The following is a 16,847-nucleotide window of genomic DNA, read 5'->3' on the forward strand; positions in this document are numbered from 1 at the left end:
AGTTGGCTGTCAAAGGTATACATCTGGAATTTTTAAGAAAGAGCTCTGTGCTGGAACGTGGTTATGTGGGGGGAATCTGTAGAAATTCTCTTCTGATGGCTTTAGTTTTCTCAGTAAAATAGAAACATGTCATCAGCAGGAGGAAAGTTGTGAGAGCTATGGAAAAGTAGAGGAGAGAGGAGAAAGTCTAAAACAGTTGGCTATGAAAGTGGGAAAGTGAAAACTAGAAATGCGATATGATTGCAGTCAGCATGTCTGGCCAACTTGTGGTTCATGGTCAAGAATTTAAAGTGACACTAAACATGCTGGAAACTTCTTTGTCACCATATCTTTGCACATGTTCTTACTTATTTCCAGTTCCTTAGCATTTTTCTGAGAATGTTGCTGCCATTATGAGGGCAAAACATAACAACAACAACAAAAATTGACGCTAATCAGGGACCTCGTGTATTTCTCTCAGACACTTTCATCTTGCAGATATTGGAACAGAGCATGTAGAGATTTAGATCTAACCAATTTGAATATAACTAGGGTAAGAGTTTTGCCAAGAAAGAAGTGAAAGAGGAGCTAAGAGGTTGAGAGAATGTACAGGAAGTGAAAGCAGTGTTGACCACAAAATTCAGACTGTGTAAGCAAGGAAGTGCGGCCATGCAAGAATAAAAGGCAGTGAGAAGAGGGTGGGTGGTCAGTTGCTTAGAGGTCCCTGTGAGGTCAGAGAATTTTGAAGTCAGGTTAAAAATGAATCATTTATTGTAAATAAATGTTATTTTCATATGGAAGAGCTTTCTATTAAATACATCTAATGATTTTTTTAAACTTAAACACATATTTGAGTTTGTTAACTTTAATTTTCTTTTTGAAGTTAAAGTGTACACATTTTTAAAAAAAATTTATGTATTGGTTGCACCGGGTCTTAGCTGTGGCAGGCAGGCTCCTTAGTTGTGACTCACAGGCTCCTTAGTTATGGCTCATGGGCTCCTTAGTTGCAGTCCACTTGCTCCTTAGTTGTGGCATGTGAACTCTTAGTTGCAGCCGGTGGACTCCTTAGTTGTGGCATGTGAACACTTAGTCGTGGCATGTATGTGGGATCTAGTTCCCTGACCAGGGATCGAACCCATGTCCGCCTGCATTAGAAGGCAAATTCTTAGCCACTGCGCCACCAGGGAAGTCCCTGTTTTTTCAAATGAAGTAAGCTTAGTAACTTTTTCTTCTAAATGACTTAAGGTCTTTTTTCCTTATATTATTCCTGTCCTTTCTCCCAACCCGCATATGCTTTGGTAGGTTGCCAGATGTTCTATGCCTCTGCCAACCTGTTGCTCAAGTGTTTCTGCCTGGTATCAGAGCCTTCTAATGACTGCAAAGGCTCTCACTCCATCCGAGATATTTGGATTAGACTTGGGCAACCACTTACCAAGCTGTGTCACTTGGGTGAATTTCTCAGTCTGAGCCTCAATTTCCTCATATGTAAGTGGGGATAATAATATGTACTTTGTTGTAAGAATTAAAGTTAATGTGTATTTGTCCCGAGCACAGAACTTGGCATGTATAAATGGTAGATGTTGTTATGATCTTAGGTTTATTGAATTAATCATCTTTTATTAGAGTTGAATAACTGAATCTCAAAAACATGCTATTCTGTCATTTCAATAACATTATTTTAGGAGCATCAAGGATTACCAATGTCAAAACATAGTATTAATGATTAGTATCGTTAACATTTTAATAATATGTTTGTTTTTTTAGCGTTAAGAATAGACTAAGACAATAAGAACCTGCTGTATAAAAAATAAATAAAATTAAATTTAAAAAAAAAAAGAATAAACTACCGCAGAGTGGGTACTCTTTATGAGTATGGGTGAGATTTTTTTTTTAGTTCCCAGTAACAGAGATACATACATATAATTGCAACATTTTCCCTGTCTTTTTGCTAGCTTAATTCAATTTGGAGCCAATTCATCAGTGAAAGGTAACTCATTTAGATGTGTGGTCCCTTCAAGAAAGCTGAGGTATATTGACGAATAGAGGTAAATCTTTCAGTGTCTAGTTGGGAGATTTTGTGTGTGTGTGTGTAGGCTTTATTCTCACAGGAGAGAATTGAAGAAACTCTTTATATTTAATATAAGTTTGGGAACACTAAGAATGGTTAACTTTTTCTAGAATAAAGCAATGCATCTATATATCCCAGTTATATTTTATACTTCTGCCTTCTTTCAAAATAAACATGTTGTATTTGAAATTTTAAATTTGATATAAGCCTGTCACTCCTTGCTGTAGAGGGTTCTTTCCCTCAGTATGAGTTAGAGGATGCTTCTCTGATGTAGAACAGTATCTTTTGTTTCTGTCTCTCCACTATCAGCCATAGTATCTATTTTTCAGGTCATGGTTGTTGAATGAATTGGGACTGAGTGAGCTTGGTTTAAGCACTCTTTTCTAGAAAGGGTTATGTGCTTGAGTGGAGTTGACTTTTTCCTCTTTAGCATCCTAAAAATGACAAAACTGTCACAAAGATTTCTTAGTGGTCAAAGTGAAAGATACTATGACTTAGCTTCTTATATACCTGTATAGCACTTCCTTTTATGATAATAATAACTAATTATCAAAAGTAATTACTTTAGTTCAATGTTTTTGGTGATGTATTACCCTAGCCTGGCCTTTTGTTTATTTCTAAAATATAGAGTATGTACTTCTACTGGAGAGTTAGTTCAAGAAGTTCAATTAACAGGAAATATTAAATAGCATTCAGAACTCCAAGATGACTTTATTTGGCAAATCTGATTCCTTCCACCTAATGAATAACCCTGAGGATTATATAACTTTATTATTCAAGAGCCACGCTTTTTCCACTAAATAAATTGATCCTTGTAATCACCAAAGCCTATATTAGATACATCTACAATGGTTCATGTTTATCTTCTTTTTCGAAGATTATGTGTGGTGAAGAAAAGCACTTTCTCCTTTTGTAGATGACAGGACCGTCATTACTAAGGGAGCCAACATTTTACCCTGACACATGATGCAACAGAGAAACCAACAAAGACATCATATGATCTCGCCGCCATCATTATTACCCATCAGATAAGGAATTGGCCTCCTTGAGGAAATAAGCCTCTTATAGAGAGAGTTGGACAAGTCAGAGATGACTCAGTTTGGAACCAGCCCAAGTTTTATCAGGGCTCAGAGGGAGGGTTACCTGTGACATACAGGTCAAGGAGAGTCTCATATCTTGAGTCTACTGCAAAATAGTTCCTGTCTTATTCTCAGAAACCTATAGCTATAAAATTTCTCTATTTTTTATTGACTCTGAGAGGTAACTTCTCTTTCTTCCAAGCATTTGAGAACTTTGATATTGTGTTAGTGTTTTCTCATCTTGGTTGAGAAGATAATCTGTCAAGACCTGGACCCATTGTTCTACCTTGCCAAGTTTCTGGAAATGTTGGTTGAAACAGATTGTAACTGTATTGAATCTGCAGAAAGAATCAATCCTGAAGGCCTGTCACCAATCTCTGGGGATTCTTTGTGTAAACTAGACCTTCATTATTTTAGTTAATTCTAGCCTCAGGCGAGAGGGTCTGCTTGTATCAGCTGTCAAGTCATTGGTACATAGCCTTAGTCTACACTCTGAAAGGTGATGGGCTTCCCCAAACCAGGAGTGATATCTAATAAACTGGTCACTCTTAATTACAACTTTACATTTTGAAATAAGGTTATTTAACATAAAGCAGTTCTCCAAGTGAGTCCCAGGACCAGCACACTGGCAGTACCTGGAAACTTGTTAAACATGTTGATTCTTGAGCCCCACCCCAGACCTGCTGAATCAGAGACACAAGAGTGTGGCTTAGGATATTCTGATGCATGCGGAGTTTGATAGCCACAAGCAGAGCATCTTGAAATGACTGCACAAGAATGTTTTTCTTTGTAAGATGAGTGAGATCATGTATATATTCCTAGTTGTTTGTTGGCTGGTGATGACCTCAGAAATTTTAAAGTACTAACTGGGCCCATGGGAATTCATTATCCTGTATTTACCTTTGGTAATCTGCCCTGCTACAAGCTTCATTAAACATTCATTAAGGGAAGCAGGGTTTTTGAGAACTGTGTGCTTTCAAGTACATTTGTGTACAAGAAGGAACATAGTATGGTATGTTATTTTAGGTACACTCTTATTGAATGACTTGTTTTTAATATTGTCTAGAAAAAATAAAGACCCTAGTTAGAAATAATTTAGCTTAAAATGATTATATTTCATTTTTAAAAATTTTACATATAAATAGGACTGTATAGTTGGAAAGGCATGCCTTTGGAGTAAAAAATTGTGTGCCTTGAGTTCTAAAACCTTCCCTGACCTTTTGTTTCTTCCTCTGAAAAATGCAAATGAAACTCCACACCAAGTTATGAAATTTAATTTAAATATGTGAAATGTATTTCATAAGCAGTAATAATCATTATAGAAGTGTTAGCATTTATTCTCTAAGCAATTCTTGGTTTATATTTACTTTTGAACTTAATTGATTTTATGATTAAAATTGATAGTTTGTAGATTTCAGAACTTTAATTATGTTTTTTTCAACTTCTCTGAGTGAAAGGAATATTGGATCATGTAGCATTATGCAGACCTAATGCTAACGGCAGCATTAGACTGTTTCATAGCAATTAGTTACAACTTCTTCCTTCAAACACTTTAATTTTAAAAAATTATAAAAAAATACATTTTCAATGTAACAAAGAAAAGAAAGAAAAGTTAACAATCTCTTTCTATTTATTCCCTTTTTATTCCCTCCTTGAGATAACCAATTTTTACAGCCTCATGTGAATTATTCTATACTTTTATTCATGTCCTTTCAAGCGTATATAAACATACACACATCCAGGCAGCTTGTGTTATCAAGTGAAGTAAGCCAAAGCCAGGCCAAATGTAGATTCAACAATGCAGTAAGAAATGGAACCTAGACCTATGAATCTGTGGTGCAGGAAGATAGACCTTGGTTGCTAATCATTAGACCCTTCTGTGATAATGTGACCCTCTTACAGCTTAAGAATTTGAAAAGGCAGTGGGCTTGTGTTCCAGGAGCTTGTGACCCGGTGGGCTCCTCATTTTCCACAGTGGACAAAACTACTAAATAGTCAGCTTCATGAGGAACTAGGCAGGGGATAGGGCTACACCCACTCGTGTGTATCCTAGATCTTTGCAAATCCTGTTTACTGATTAGGTAGTAAACCAAAGTGAAATTTAAACTGTGTCCAAGTTCTCCTCACCATTCTTTGAACCCAGGTCAGTCATTTTGGTTTGTTCCTCATTTGTTTTTACAAATTTTGGATGGTTACATTTACGTTTCTCTGTCATTTTCTTTTTTTTTTTTTTCTTTTTTGCTTCAATACATAATAGTCATCAGTCCAGGTCAATGGCTAGAGCAATGTTATTTTTAATATATGCATAATATCCTATAATGTGGATATGTTATGATTTAGTCAGCTGTTCTCCAGTTGACTTTCATGATATTTCCAGGTTATTGTTAGTGCCAAAAAACCCCAACTACAATATACATTTTTGTACATATACTTATAGGTAAGACTCCCCAAAGTGGATTTGCTTTGTCAGTTGTTATATGTATTTAAAATTTTGAGAGATACTGTCAATTTGGGGGTGTGGGGTGATAGGAGGAGGAAGATTGCAGCAATTTACACTCCCATTGCCAGGAGATTTGAGTCTCCTTATCTTCACCAGCACTGGCTATAATTAATCATTTTAATATTTATCGATTGTATGGATAAAAGCAGTATCTCCATGATAGCTTCAATTTGCAGCCCTCTGGTGACTACTGAGGCTGTCTCTTCATATTTATTGGCCCTTTGGATTTCCTCTTCTGGGAATTGCTTATTCATATTCCTTGCCCAATTTTATTGGGGTTTTCATTTGTTTCTTATAAATTTGTATAACTAATTTGGATACTAGGAATATTAAGAGTTTGCCAGTCATTATGAGCTGCACTTGTCTCTTGATTTTATTTATGACTTTTACTATATATGATAGATGATAGATAAATGAATGGTTAAATTTTTTGTCTTTACTAACTTCTCTCTTGCTTAGGAAAGGTTTTCCCAGCTAACAGTAATAAAATATTATTCTAAATCTCCTAGTAAATTTACTGTAATTTTTAAAAACTTAAAAGCTTCTAATCTATTTAGAGATTTGTTTTTAAGTTATTAAATTTTAAAAAGTCATTAAAATATTTTAATAAAAGCTCTATTTTTAATTTATAAAGTAGGAATTTAGCTTTCTTGTTTTCAAGATGGATGACCATTTATTAAACAAATTACCATTTACAAATTACCATTTACCCAGAGTTGAAATTCCACTTATGCCATGTATTACCTTCCTATTTATACAAGGATCTACTTTTGATCCTCTGCATTAATTTTCTATAAATAATTAGAAATTTAGTGGCTTAAAACAACTCCAGCTTAGTGTATAATTCTGTAGGTCAGAAGTCCAGGTACAGTGAGATTAGGTTTTTTGCTCAGGTTCTCAAAGGCTGAGATTAAGATGTCATCCAGACTGACTTCTCCTCTGAAAACTGGGGAAGAGTTCTCTTCCAACTTTATTCAGGTTGCTGGCAGAATTCAGTTCCTTGTGGTTGTAGGACCTAGGTCTCTTTTTTCTTGCTGTCAGTTGAGGATGCTGTCAACCCTTTCAGACCGCCAGCAGCCATTCTTTTGAGTTGTATTTGATTTGCTAAATTTTATTGAGCTTTTCCAACAATATTCATAAGTGGCAATTATAAAGAAGTTTATACTTACATATTTTAGTACAGATATTTATATGATGGTAATAAATGATTATTACAATAAAATGTTTTTTTTCTACCACATAGTTGCCTTGCTATGAAATAGTATTGCAAGTTGAGTGTATGTAGCTTGTGGTTTGTGTTAATCTCATATCCAATCCCTCTCTCCTAGTGTTAACACATATTAAGAATCTTGATCTTTAGGGTCTGTGGTCATATTAATTAACTTCTAAATTCCAGATAAAATGTTAATGTCACTTAAAGCAAGGTGTCCAGAGTCAGGTGGCTTTGGACACTGCATTTCTGGGTAATAGTAGGCTTCAAGTAGCCATGCTGAGCCTAGGAACATGCAGTCCTTTTCGTGTAGTCAATCTTTAATGGTATTTTTCCATCACTAACCAGCAGCAAGTTTGTTGTAATCCAGATTTTCACATAGTAGTAGTTTGCTGTTAAACTAAAAACGAAGTTAGGAATGGAGACTAATAAAACCTGTGTAAACTATAGTTTTTTTTGTTTTTGTTTTTTGAATGAAATAGTCTTCTCCCTACCTTTAAGGACATACTACTCCAGTCAGGAGTAGTATGTCCAGGTCTAAAACATTCTTACTTGTTCCAAGTGATAATTGACCTTTAAGCACTTAGTTCTTGGTATATTTTTAAAATTTTGTGTTAATTCTCAAGGCAGGGTTCCAATCAGTGGCAGAGTATCAGGTCAAATAAAGCATGGAACCGTCTGGTTTATTAGCAGAAAACCATGACAAGTCGGCTCTTCCTGGAGTGGGTTAAATCTTAGAATTACGAGTGATGTTCTTGATAGATCCTAAAAATGCTTCACAATAAGTTGCTCATTGGAGCTTTTGTCCACAAGGTTGCTCTGTTTACCCCTGGGAACAGTTGAGAGAGTATTGCTCCGCTCAGTTAGTTGGTTGCCTGGCAGATTCTCCAGTTCAATGAAGAGCAAAGTTGCTAAAGCTGCGTGTGACCATGTGGTTGAGCGTGAGTTACATACCCTTGAAGAAATTAAACATAAATGAGTAACTGGGTATAGTCGTTACTATCAATACTATGCATACCAATTCTCAATTAATACTTCTGAATAAATACTGTTGTTGGGAGAACATTTCTCAGATTATCACCACAGTTAATCTTTACTTAGCACTTACTGTGGTTCACACCCTGCTCTAACGGCTATACATATATTAACTCACTTAATCCTCACAACAATCCTTTGATCATGGTTAGGTGGCAAGTGGAGGTGCCAGGAATTGATGTCCCTGTCTGGCTCCTGAGTCTATGCTCTTAGTCACTAATATATGCTTATTGGTCTTACAAATCTAGAAGGAAAGAATGATTTCCTGAAAAAGTCTTTCAGGCCTGGAGGAGCAGATTCCTTCTACTAATAAAGGTAGAATGATGCAGTCACAAGCTGAAATTGACTGCTTCTGTTACCTCAAACTTTCATCTTTCCCTTTTGCGGAAGGAAAGCCAGGCTGAGCCCTGAAAGAGGAAACAGGGTGTTCTTGTTTCCATTTCCCGTACTGTTACTTTTCTATAAAATTCAATGATCGATGGTCATTTGTTGATGATCCTCACTTTGGCCAAGCATTAGACTCTGTGGAGTCTGGACAGGACTTAGCTGTGTTCCCTGACTTTGAAGAATGAAGCTACCTGCAGCCCACTGTAGCAGGAGCAGTGACTGAGCCATGCTCAGGACTGTTATGGTAGCAGAGAAGGGAATGCCCTATTGTATCTCCTGTGTGGATCCTTCTCCATCTCCCCTACTCTAAGGTAAAGCTAAAACAGTCTAGAGGGTGACGAGAGGCTGGTGTGGTGAGTGGGTATATGATTGATAAGCCTGCCTGAAAGAGAGGGCAGCATTTGCACAGCTGCAGGGTATAAGTTATACTTTGCAACCTCCTTGATAAGTCACCTGGGTACTTGTTAAATCCACATTCCTGGGCCCCATTCTGTAGCCTCTGAATCAGAATCTCCAGGGGAAGTGCCTAGGGGACTGTGATTAACAGGGCCCTCAGGGCACTCTTGTCCTCAGTCGAGGGAGCTTGGAAAACACCGCACAAGTGGAATACAGTTTGTTCACAAACATAGAATGAATTTTAGAGCAAACGGTTGAGGATGAGATCAGGTGGTCTGAAGGTCAGTTTATGTCTTGCTGTCTTTTGTGATTGTTTGTATTTCTATTTGTATCCTACCGAATGCTGCTTACTTCTCAAGTATCAACAGATAAATAGAACATTTACTTAGACTTGGACAACTTTAATTTGCAAGCAATGTGTTGAAAGTTCGGACTTCAGCTCAATTTACAGGGTTTCCAACCTTGACTTATTTATGCTGAGAAACAGCCAAGGAGAAGAGTGGGGAAAAGAATGAACATTGTTCATCTGCAGTGTGCCCCATGACTCTTAACAGCATCTCATTTTATTCACTAGCAAGCTGAGGCTAGGAGGTCAGTTACATAGGCCACAGAGCTATTAAGTGATGCAACCGATATTCAAACCTGGGTCTATAGAGCAGGAGGAATTTGATTTGTCAAAAAGTGGTGATCGGGGCTTCCCTGGTGGCACAGTGGTTGAGAGTCCGCTTGCCGATGCAGGGGACGCGGGTTCGTGCCCCGGTCCGGGAAGGTCCCACGTGCCGCAGAGCGGCTGGGCCCGTGAGCCATGGCCGCTGAGCCTGCGCGTCCGGAGCCTGTGCTCCGCAACGGGAGAGGCCAAAAAAAAAAAAAAAAAAGAGTGGTGATCAGAGTGCTCATTCACTCAATTAAAACAGGTGAACCAGAAAATGCAGGGTTAGGGTCAGGGGCTGTGATGAAAAAGCTTCAAAGTTTGTTACCATGTGAAAACATGTGCCCAATATTCTGTATTTTTTTCTTTTTAAGAGAAGCTAATTATCAGTATTTTATGTAAATTTGTCTCCATTTTAAAATGTTGGTCTTATATTCAAAAAATGTAAAACAATGTGTTTGGCAACACCGTGATACAAAATACATCATTGGGTAGAATTTTGCTTAAGGGCTACTGGTATGTGACTTCTAGATTAAATAATCTCTAAAGTCTAAGCTTTAAAATGTCATGGTTCTTTCTGATTCTTGATGAGGTATGATTTACTGTGATTCGCTTTCCTTCCATATCTTAAAGAATTGTTTCTGAATATTTATGTGAAATGTTAATAATGAAGCCTTCTCTAAGTATCAGTATACTTTTAACTTTGCTGGAGTAGATGGGGAAGGATGAAAAGGCTACTTCTGGCTTCTTGCTACTGGGAAAAGTGTTGCCCTCCCCTGAGCCTTCTAGTCCAACTGCTGTTTTTCAGTGCCTTTCTACTATCAGACGCTAAAAATGGCTCTGTCCACTTCCATGTATGCTTTCACCCCATGTGGATCCACATGCAATCAGTGTCTCTCCATAGTTTGTAGAGCAACATATTAGTGAACCTTGAAACCAATTCAGTGCAGCTTGACAGTATTAAAATGAGAGAGACTGAGAAAGAGAATAGAGTAGAAGATGTATGCATGGCAAGTAGGAAGGGCAAGAATTGTTCTGTACGACTTTGTTTTAGCTGTATGTGTGTATGTGTGTGTCTGTGTTCCAGGTTGCATCATAGAATATATTTCTTACTGGCCTGGCAGTTAATGAATTTTGTAAGCACTGAGCTAGAGTGACTAAATATTGATAGATCCTTGGTCGTTCCTCCTTGATCTAAGATGGTATAAATTCTAAGCTGGAAATTTGAAAGAATTTTTACCACATGTTAATTACCTCCACACTTGGTGCTTGAAAACATTAACAACTTCTCTATCTCAGGGGTCCCCAACTCCCCTCTCCACCCCTGGGCCAGAGGTGAGTGGTGAGTGGATGGGCAAGCGAAAGCTTCAACTGCCACTCTGCATGGCTCACACTACTGCCTGAACTATCCCCACCCCTCCCCTGTCTGTGGAAAAACTGTCTTCCACGAAACTGGTCCCTGGTGCCCGAAAGGTTGGGGACCGCTGTTTTATCTTATATATATCAGTCCTTTGATCCAATAATTACTTTTCAGGCAAGAGTGGCAGTGCTGAAGGGAGGGAGGGATACTGCAAAATGATAAGCTACATGGCCTTGGAGAGTAGGACAGACTCCATGACTGAGAGAGGATGCTGAAGAGAGGGCAGTGAGCCAGCCCCGATTCTATCTTTATTGAAATTCCTTGAGAATGAAAAAGGAGAAGGGGGAGGACAATATGTGAGTGAATAGAGCACCTAATGCAAGTCTAAGGGACTGAAAAGGCACAGAGGAAGGTGGGCTTAGGGATACTTTGGCAATGAAATGTTTTCCATTTGTAGAATTGCCTCTTTGGAACTGAGTGAATGGGGAAAGGTGAAGTTCTTGAGATACACCATGAATTACCTGAAGTTAACACCCCCTACATGCTGTATTTGTTTAATTATTTCTAAGTTTGCATTCTGAAGAAATTGTATTCCGAAATTTAAAAATCTAAGTTGAATCTAGATTGTTGTGTGAGATTGTGGACCCTAGAGGGATACACACTCCTCTGTCTTAATAAGAATTTAATTGCAAATGAAAATTTCTCTTTTAAAGTTTCCAGAAATAATATAAAATTGTACTAATTTCAACCTTCTGAAAACTATGAGGTTTGTCATAATGGTCACCTGATGGGATGAAATGCATGAAAAGCCCTTAGTGCTTATGTTAAGTATTTTACATTATCTATTGATTCATTGATAAAGTACTATCTTACATCCTTATTCTGGGGAGATTTCTGGATATGTTATGAACTACTTTAATAACTCCAATTTCTCATTACTAGTTATAGGTTAAAAAGCTATTTTTATATGCAGTTGACCCTTGAACAATGCAGGTTTGAATTTCAGGGACCCACTTATACTTGGATATTTTTCAGTAGTAAATATTACAGTACTACCAAATCCTAGTTGGTTGAATCTGCGGATGCCTAGGAACTGTGGAAATGGATGGCCAAGTACAAGTTATGGGTAGATTTTCTACTTTGAGGAAGGTGGGCACTCCTAACCCCTACATTGTTCAAGGGTCAACTATACTGAAGTGAAAACTAGGCTTTTAAATTATTTCAGAGACAGATTTTTTTTTTTTTTTTTTTTTTTTTTTTTTTGTGGTATGCGGGCCTCTCACTGTTGTGGCCTCTCCCGTTGCGGAGCACAGGCTCCGGACGCGCAGGCCCAGCGGCCATGGCTCACGGGCTTAGTTGCTCCGCGGCATGTGGGATCCTCCCGGACCGGGGCACGAACCGGCGTCTCCCGCATCGGCAGGCGGACTCTCAACCACTGCGCCACCAGGGAAGCCCCAGAGACAGATTTTTAAAACATTATATTGAAAAGATAGGATTATTTTGACCAGTTTACATTGATTTAGCTATCTATGGACAGATAATTGAGAGAGCAAACTCCAAAGGGCAGCAAACTGATGGGGTAGAACTTTTTTTGTCTTGTTTCCATTACTAGTATAAAACTGATAAAACCAACTTTATGGGTATTTTCTCTCACTAACAGTAGACGCTATGTATTGTGGGTCCAATATCCAGGCACAAATACACACATTTGGAGGCCAGTGTATTCTTCCCATTAAAAGTGACTTTCTGCCTGTTGTTTGTTTGCTTTAGATCATATAAATTTTAAAGATCTGATGAGTTCTTGTGAGATTATTTGTGATTCAACTTATTTGCTGTAAATACAGTGATAAAGTGATGCTGCATAACTGTAATCCCTGGGATTGCTTAAAGACCAATATAGAGTAAACAATTGTATTAACTAGAATGGATTATTAAAAATAGTGCTTCACTGGAATTACTAGAATAGGACCAAATCTTTCAGTGCTGCTAGGTAATGATTTATGATTTCAGATCCATGAATGCTGGATACAGTTTTAACGTCCTTAGGGGGAAACTATTAATTTCTGATTAGTATAACACTTTAGAGAAAATAATCAATAGACATGTTATAAACTTAAAATGAAGCTTAGGAAGGAGGCAAGCTTAAATAATTTGCCCAGACTATTTCAGTGCCTTGAACACTATTTCGTACTTGGGGTTGCATTTATATATTACATACCTATTACCTCACCTAGACTCTGAGGTCCTAGAGATAAGGATCCAGGTCTTAATCATGTCTCTGTCCCTAGCCAGTGTAGTTTCTAGCACATAACCTAGTTTTTTTGCAAATATGGTCATGGACCACCTGAATCAGATTCATATGGGGAGTTTTGTTACCAATTCTTATCATCAGGACGCACCCACAGATTTACCAAAAATCTCCAGAGGTGCACTCCAACCTAAAACTATCAAGTAAATGCAATGACATTGATAAAGCAAGGATAGAAAGCAAGACCTCCAGACCTTGCCCTCCACACACTTGCTGACATGCTTGTAGCCTGCTGGATGAACTTTGGGCATCTACTAAGTGCCAGCTACTCTGGATACAAAGTTAAATGAAGCACATTAACAGTTAAAAGTAGACTGCTGAGTTGGAAATATTTGATTTGAGTCAGCCTTACCTACTTATTAATCACATGAATTTCAGCATGTCACTAAACTTCTCTAAGCCTGTTTCCTCTTTCGTAAAATGGAAATAATGACTGTGTCATAAGATTGATGTAAATACTAGATACGATAAGGCATGTAAAACGCTTTGCAAAGTGCTTGGAATAGAGTGTGCTCTTATTAAATGTTAGCTTTTTTTTTTTTTTTTCCTTTTTTAAATTAATGGGCATACATTCTAGTCAGGGATGAATTTTTTGGAAAATAAGCACTTGAAAATGAGGGGAAAAAAAGGAAGAGATTAGATAGGAGTTAGGTTTGTTTTCTATCACACCACCCCCAAAACATGGTGGTGTAACTTCTACTGACTCACAGTTTGGTGGGTTGGCAGTTGGGGTTGTACTCAGTTGGGACTGCTCATCTCGGTGCTAGATTGTGTCCTCTGGGCACACTCACGTGTTGACAGTCAGCTGGCAGTCAGTGGCCTCATCCATATGTTGACAGGAGCAATAGTTGCTAAGTGGGTCAGGAGTACTCATCATCTAGGAGGCTGGCCTAGGCTCAGGCATGTGGTAGTGGGAAAATGGAGTCAAGAAAGTCCCATGAGCAAGCACTTTTCAAGCCTCTGCTTGTATCAGGTTTACTACTGTTTCATTAGCCAAAACAAGGCACATGGGCAAGTGTAGCTGCAATGGGTAGAGAAAGACATCACCACTCGATGGGTGAAAGGATGTGCATACAGGGATGGAAAGCATTTGTGACCGTTTTTGTTATCTGCACAGAATGGGTTTTACTGACCACTTACTCTATATCAGGCTTTATGCTAGGTGGTTTACATGTTATTCCCTTAATCCTCACAACAATTTCCTGACATGTGTGACAGTCCCATTTCATGGATGAGAAAACTGATGATAAGTTAAGAGACTTGTACATAGTAAGCCCAAATTATTTGCCTCAAGTTGTGGAATAGCCTTTTAGGGGCTGTCTCTTGTTGCTTAGGTGATCAAGTGATCAGCCCATGAGGCAGAAGGTGTATGCTCTATTTCATAAACACCTGGTTAAAACGGAGTTCCAGTGACTTGTTTTACTCTCACATTGATACCTTGAACCATTGAGTCATTTGTTTATTTAGTATAGAAAAAAATTTAATTTTACTATTACTATTCTTTAAGACTTTCCAGAAGCTTATGAGAAGTATTTTAGTGGGTTTTTCTTTGTTTTGCCAGATTACCTACACAACCTGGATCTCACCGCATTTGGACATGACTGAGCCTCTTCAATGGGCCAGATATCACTGGCAGCGGCTGATTGGCAGTGCAAACAGGGACGATCATGAGAGGCCATACAGCTATTCCTCTTTGCTTGCCTGCAGGGGCAAGTCCTCCCAGACCCCCAAACTGGCAGGAAAGCACCGGGTTGTTGTTCCCCACCTCCAGCCCTTCAAGGACGAGTATGAAAAGTTTTCTGGAACCTACGTGAATAACAGAATACGGACAACGAAGTACACGCTTTTGAATTTTGTGCCAAGAAATTTATTTGAACAATTTCACAGGTACTTTTATTTTTTGGGAAAAAAAATCTTAGAATGTTCTTGGTCATTCTAATTGATATATAAGATTTTTCATTTTCATAACGTTGTTAAGCCTAAGGCTTGTGACATGATTTTGACAATTCTGGTAGAGTCTGTTGTGGAACGATGACCTCTTACGTTCACATAACACTGTATAATTAATAAGATGATTTCTCATGACAAGAGATGATATTGTTACCTTCATATTACAGATTAGGAAACTAAGTTTGGCACAGTGGTTTAGCCAGTGTGATGCCAAAAGCAGATGAGGGACTATAGCCTTGAGTCTTCTCACTCTTGCTTTGGTGTTCTTTCTGTTAAACCATGGTGTATTTTAATTCTAGCTTTTTCTTCTTGATAATAGAAAATAGAGCTCTGAAGCAAATTCAGATGTAAGCTGTAAGGTTAGGTGAAACAAAGACATAATTCAGAGTAATATGTATTTATGGAAGCCCTCCGATCAGGTTAGGTATTGAAGGGAATGCAAGGCTAAATGGTGCTTCTTTCCTTACAGAGTTTTTTTTTTTTTGGCTGTACGCGGGCCTCTCACTGTTGTGGCCTCTCCCGTTGCAGAGCACAGGCTCCGGACGCGCAGGCTCAGCGGCCATGGCTCACAGGCCCAGCCGCTCCGCGGCATGTGGGATCTTCCTGGACCGGGGCACGAACCCGTGTACCCTGCATCGGCAGGCAGACTCTCAACCACTGTGCCACCAGGGAAGCCCCCTTACAGAGTTTTATATTTTGCAAGGGAAACAGGATGTTTATACAATGAAAAGGCATAGTGGATGTGATGAGTGTTATAAGGTGCTACCAACTAGGATGGAAACCTCAAAAAGAGAAATAATACTACTAGCCAGAGCAATAGAAGGGAAGTGGCATGTGAACTTAATTATGAAGGTTAAGAAGTTCAAGGCAGAGGTGTCTGCAAAGCACATTTCAGATGGAGGAAGGAATATGAGTAAAAGCAGAATGGCAGTAGCATAGAAGATTTGCTGGAGGCCTGGGAAGTAGTCTTCTGTGACTAATGCAGTTAGAGGCAAATTGAAGGCAGGAGAAAACATTTAGGAAAATGCTGCATATATCCCGGAGAGTTATAACGGAGACCTGAACTTAGAACAATATGGGGATAAAAAGGAGGATAATCTATTACAGATACTTTGGATTAGATGTAGGGAATTAAGTGAAAGGAGTCAAAAGATGATGTGAACAAGTTGAGAAGTGATGATCAGGAGGTTTAAGAGAAAAAGGAATGACAGAAGTAAAAAGAAGCTCGGCTAGAAGATCATTTTGTTTTTGTAAATGATGAGTTTGAGATACTAATATCAGTTTAGAGATTCTCAGCATTTATTATTCATTCCACATACATTCATTCTCATTTTTCATTTTATATACATTCCATATACATTCATGGAACAGTGGATATGGTTAAAGTGCAGATGTGAATTTATTGAATTAATGGCTTTAACTGCTGTGGGTATTTCTGTCTATGGGAGCTTGAAATCTAGTGCCCTTGATGGAATTAGAACCTGGAACTTGAAGAGAGTTCAGGGCCTAGCCCTATAGATTTGGATGTAGTTCACATGGAAATCATTGAAGCCACAGAAATAGCAAAAAGGGCTAAGAAAATAATTTCCGCTTAAAAGGAATTAGAGGTGAGGAAGGAGGGGCATGTGTAGATTATTTTGAGAAGTTTGGTTATGGGAAAAGTATGTGATAAAAATTCAAGGAACCATGCAAGATTGAGATTTTGTTTGTTTCTTTTAAGGAAAGAGGCTGCCTGAATTTGCCTGAGGGTCCAGTGGGGAAATATTTGAATATATAAAATAGAGGAACAGAGGAAGTTCCTTAAAAAATTGGTTCTGAGTAGAATAAAAGCAGAAATGGAAACATTCATCTTAGCGAAAAGCAAACCCTTGGGCTTTTCTAATTATTGGGCTGGCCAAAAAAGTTTGTTGGGGTTTTTCCGTAAGA

At 38.3% G+C, this 16,847-nt stretch overlaps 1 protein-coding gene across 3 annotated transcripts in view; it reads left to right on the plus strand.

Moving 5' to 3' along the window:
- Positions 1–16,847, plus strand: part of ATP10D (ATPase phospholipid transporting 10D (putative)) — a 121,930-nt gene that overhangs the window by 25,770 nt on the left and 79,313 nt on the right. For all 3 annotated transcript variants that reach the window (XR_010841049.1, XM_059067258.2, XM_067036044.1), the window contains exon 2: positions 14,533–14,858. Coding sequence is in view for 2 of the 3 variants with exons in the window: in XM_059067258.2 (XP_058923241.1) it covers positions 14,569–14,858 (290 nt within the window). In the remaining variant the exon portion in view is untranslated. The remainder of the gene's footprint in view (positions 1–14,532; positions 14,859–16,847) is intronic.

The sequence above is a fragment of the Kogia breviceps genome, chromosome 6 (assembly GCF_026419965.1).
Source record: "Kogia breviceps isolate mKogBre1 chromosome 6, mKogBre1 haplotype 1, whole genome shotgun sequence".
Lineage (NCBI taxonomy): Eukaryota > Metazoa > Chordata > Mammalia > Artiodactyla > Physeteridae > Kogia > Kogia breviceps.